General features: G+C 44.4%; 1 protein-coding gene across 1 annotated transcript; it reads right to left on the reverse strand.

Moving 5' to 3' along the window:
* Window positions 1-695: 695 nt before the first annotated feature.
* Window positions 696-3570, reverse strand: LOC116465407 (neuroblastoma breakpoint family member 3-like; the record flags this gene model as incomplete). The annotated part of the gene is made up of 4 exons (XM_032148488.2): window positions 3507-3570; window positions 2556-2719; window positions 1481-1532; window positions 696-868 (listed from the first exon to the last, which is right to left on the reverse strand). Coding segments are annotated over exons 2-4 (307 nt in total), but the record flags the coding sequence as incomplete, so codon positions are not given.
* Window positions 3571-3862: the final 292 nt, after the last annotated feature.

The following is a 3862-nucleotide window of genomic DNA, read 5'->3' on the forward strand; positions in this document are numbered from 1 at the left end:
ACAGACGCATTAAGATGATTCCCCTATTCATGTAACAATCCACTGTCAAGTCCTAAAACAGGAACATCAGTCTCCTTGGCATGAGAAGAGGACACCGTGACAGATATACTTCATGAGGCCTGAGGGTCTGTCATGATAGAGATTCCTTGGTTTTCATCCCTGAGCCTACGGGTCAAAAATTCCTATTCTGGTAGATCGTTATCCCAATATCATGTGTCCCAAGTTTGTGCAAACGGTTATGCAATATTTTTCCAATCAATTTAAAGCGAATGCCCCAAATGATTTCTAGGACAAAAACTGCAGTATTCAGCGCTGTCTCCTCAAATACCCAGCTTGTTCCTGGTTGCAAGGATTTTAAACACCGAAACTAAAATGAAGGAGGAAATCTACAAACCCATGAATCAAAATCACAATTGTGTGAATTTGTCACATCTGCCTGGGTCCAAGGTCTTGAGAGCGGGCTCAGGTGGCCAAAGGCATGGCCTGAAACTAGGAAGAGAGCCATGCTTACTGAGCCATTCCATGTCTCGGCTTCCAACTGGAACTAGAGTTTCATTCAAACCTACAGGTGCCTATAGGTCCTGCCTGTGGCAGTAACATCTCTCAGCTCTAAGTAAGGGCCACTTAGTGTAAGAATATGACCCTTATCCGGAAGATCAGGTGGAGTCTTATCACCTTCATAGTAAGTTACTCACCGTCCACATCAATAGCCAAGCTAATGTGCTGTTCCTCCAATGAGTAAAAGTCACTTCGGTAAGGCTGGCATAAGTCAGGCAGTTCAAGATAACTGGAAGGAGTCAAATAACATCTATCCAGTGAGTCCTGCAAGACTTCAGCCTCTTCTACTTCCAGTAGCTCCCTGCTGAGCCTGGAGAAGCAGGAAAAACTAATGAATAAGCCAGGGAAAATCAGACACCACAGACCCCCAGCTAGATGTCATGGGTAGTATAAGGAAGTGGTTAAAAAAGGAAAAGGATAGATCCATTAATGACCTAACAAAGTATTGCCTTCATGTTGGGATAGACCAGGGCTGGGTAGAAAAGGATGAAAGAGAAAGACAGAGACAGAGAAAGAGAGAGAGACAGACAAAGAGAGTTCAGTGAATTGGCCAGGTGACACACAAATGAGGGAGTCAAAGGACACTCTGTGTTTGTGTCCTCATGACACACAGCATACAGTGATAATGAAAAGAGTGGGTTCAATAATTTTGCATAAAATGTGCTCAAGTTTCCATGCAGTAGCCATGAGAATACAGCTTTTAAGGCATGGTCAACCTTCACTAGGTTAGTAAATGATAAGGGGAGGAAGAAATGGAAACCTAAACATCTACTGCAGCGAAAACCAACAGCAATGTTTGTAGGAGGAATTCAGGCTTGGCTGCAAAGATAAAATCGTTATTTTCAGCATGTTCTGTTTTCCCTAGACTTGGTGTCTCTAGGTGTCAACACCAAATTAACTGTCCACAATTTCTCAGACTCACCTGGGACGTGTTGCCTCTTGATCCTCCTTTTTCACATGATCACACTGATGTCCTGCAAATAAATTCAGACAGGGCCTCTTACATTAAGCAGTTTCCCCCAGACACAGAAACATTCCTCTGTACAATCCTAACACAGCGACATCCAGTCTTCTCAGTGTGAGAGAAATAATCTAGGAGGCCTGAGGTCAAGTCTTGAGAGAACCGGCTTGGTTCCTTTCCTGAGCCTGGGGCAAAATTCCCCTGTTTTGGTATGTCATCTTCCCAGTGTGCTCTGTCCTAGGTTTGTGCACACAAATGAGCAATTTTTTTCCAATAGATTGTAGGCAAATAGTTCTATCACTTTCTAGAAGAGACATGGCAATATTCAGCCTTTTCTCATCAAATACCCAGGATTTGACGGTTTATGAGATTGTGGACACTGAGATTTCAAGGATGGGTGCAATCTACCAGCTCTTGAGTCAAAATGAGACTTGGTGCTACACAGAAGCATCAGCTATTATGGCTTTTGTGAGTGAAAAGTCAGCCATTTATCTAGAAAACATACCAGCAAGACAATGAAAAGATGAGCTAAAACAAGCCAACTTAGAAGACACAGAAAATGGGGATAAATTCAGTGAAACCTGGGTCACATCTTCCACTGAGAGGTAGACAAGGGTGACACTGGCCTTGGCCAGGTAGACAACTGCACAGACATATTTGGGGAACGAAACTCATAAGGAACTTTGTAGCTGGCAAGAGACATTTAATTCAGATGAGCTGATCTGACAGACAATTCCTGGGCATGTGCTACAGAGCTTGGTGTGAGTTTGCCACACCTGCCTTGAGTTCAATGTCCTGACAGTTGGTCTAGGCTGCCACAGGCATGGCCTAAGACTAGGAAGAGAGCAAAGCTCACTGACCTACCCCATGCCGGTGCTTCAGACTCGACTCCAGAGTGATTGAAATCTACATTGATATATAGGTCCAGCCCACAGTGATGACAACTCAGCCCAGCCAGGGGAGCAAGACCCAAAGATTATGGGGTCTACCTGGGACACAAACTGGAGCTTTATCACCTTCACAATGGAGTACTCACTCTCTATACCAAGAGCCAAGACGAATTGCTGTTCCTCTAATGAGTGCAATGTGCTCCTGTAAGACTGGTAGAAGGCAGACATGTCCGGAGGACTTGAGAGAGTCAAATAACCTTCTTCCCAGGACTCCTGGGGGGCTTCCTCCTCTTCAGACTCCTGCAGATTCCTGATGAGCCAGGCAGGACAGGGATGACAGAAGATTAAACCAACAGAGATTAGACAACAAAGCTTCCCAGCTGATCTGACGGGAGACAGAATAGAGTGGTCACAGAAAGCAAAGCCATTTTTCCTTCAAGAGAGAAAAAAAAAACTATGTTCTAAATGCGGGGTGGAGGGTGACTGCCCTGGGGACAGAGCAAAAACGAGCAGCATGTGCTCCGTACATTTGCCACAGATGAGCCACTTCAGGGCACCCAGACTCTCCCTATAAACTATCATCATGACTTGCAGCACAGAGAACTGACACAGGGCTTCAACTACTTTGCATAAATCGTGTTGAATTTTACATGCAGCATACAGAGCTCTTGAGGCACTGCAGACACACAGATCTTGGGTATTAAGGGCCCTCTTTTTCCAATATTTTGATATAATATGTTTATTTTTTGAATTTCTTCTCTTGCACAAATACTAGCAAACATACTAACAAAAAATGGGCAGAAAGCATATATGCATCTCTCCCTGGATTTAAACACATGGGAGAGAACAGGTGATATCAGGAAATCCCTGTTTGGTTAGTTCACCTGGTTCGTCTGATTGCAGGTTCCTATCTTGAGAGGACTGTGAAATTAAAACCAATACAAGTGCTACAAATAACCCACAACATTGTTAATAAGGACAATTTGTAGCTGGATAAATGGAAGAAATAGTTCTATTCATCACTTCCTTGTTTTCCCTGGATCTGCAGTCTCCAGATGTCACTACTGAACTAACAGCCCACAATTCCACAGCGTTACCTGGGAGACACTGGCCCTTTCACTTTCTCTTCCTCGTGATCACTTTGATTTTCTGTAAATAAATTCAGAGAAGCAGGTCACATTAAGCAAATCACACTTCACATATCACCAAATCAGTGTCCAGTCACAGCACAAGGACATGAATATTTTCAGTGCAAGAATGTGGATTCTGACAGGAATAATCTAGGGTGCCCTACATTAAGGCTGGTGAAAAGTAGATGAGCCTGCTTTCCAGATCCCCAGGCCAAAATCTCCCTCTACGGGCCGGGCGTGGTGGCTCACGCTTGTAATCCCAGCACTTTGGGAGGCCGAGGCGGGCGGATCACAAGGTCAGGAGATCGAGACCATCCTGGCTA

The sequence above is a fragment of the Hylobates moloch genome, unplaced genomic scaffold (genome assembly GCF_009828535.3).
Source record: "Hylobates moloch isolate HMO894 unplaced genomic scaffold, HMol_V3 SCAFFOLD_4985, whole genome shotgun sequence".
Lineage (NCBI taxonomy): Eukaryota > Metazoa > Chordata > Mammalia > Primates > Hylobatidae > Hylobates > Hylobates moloch.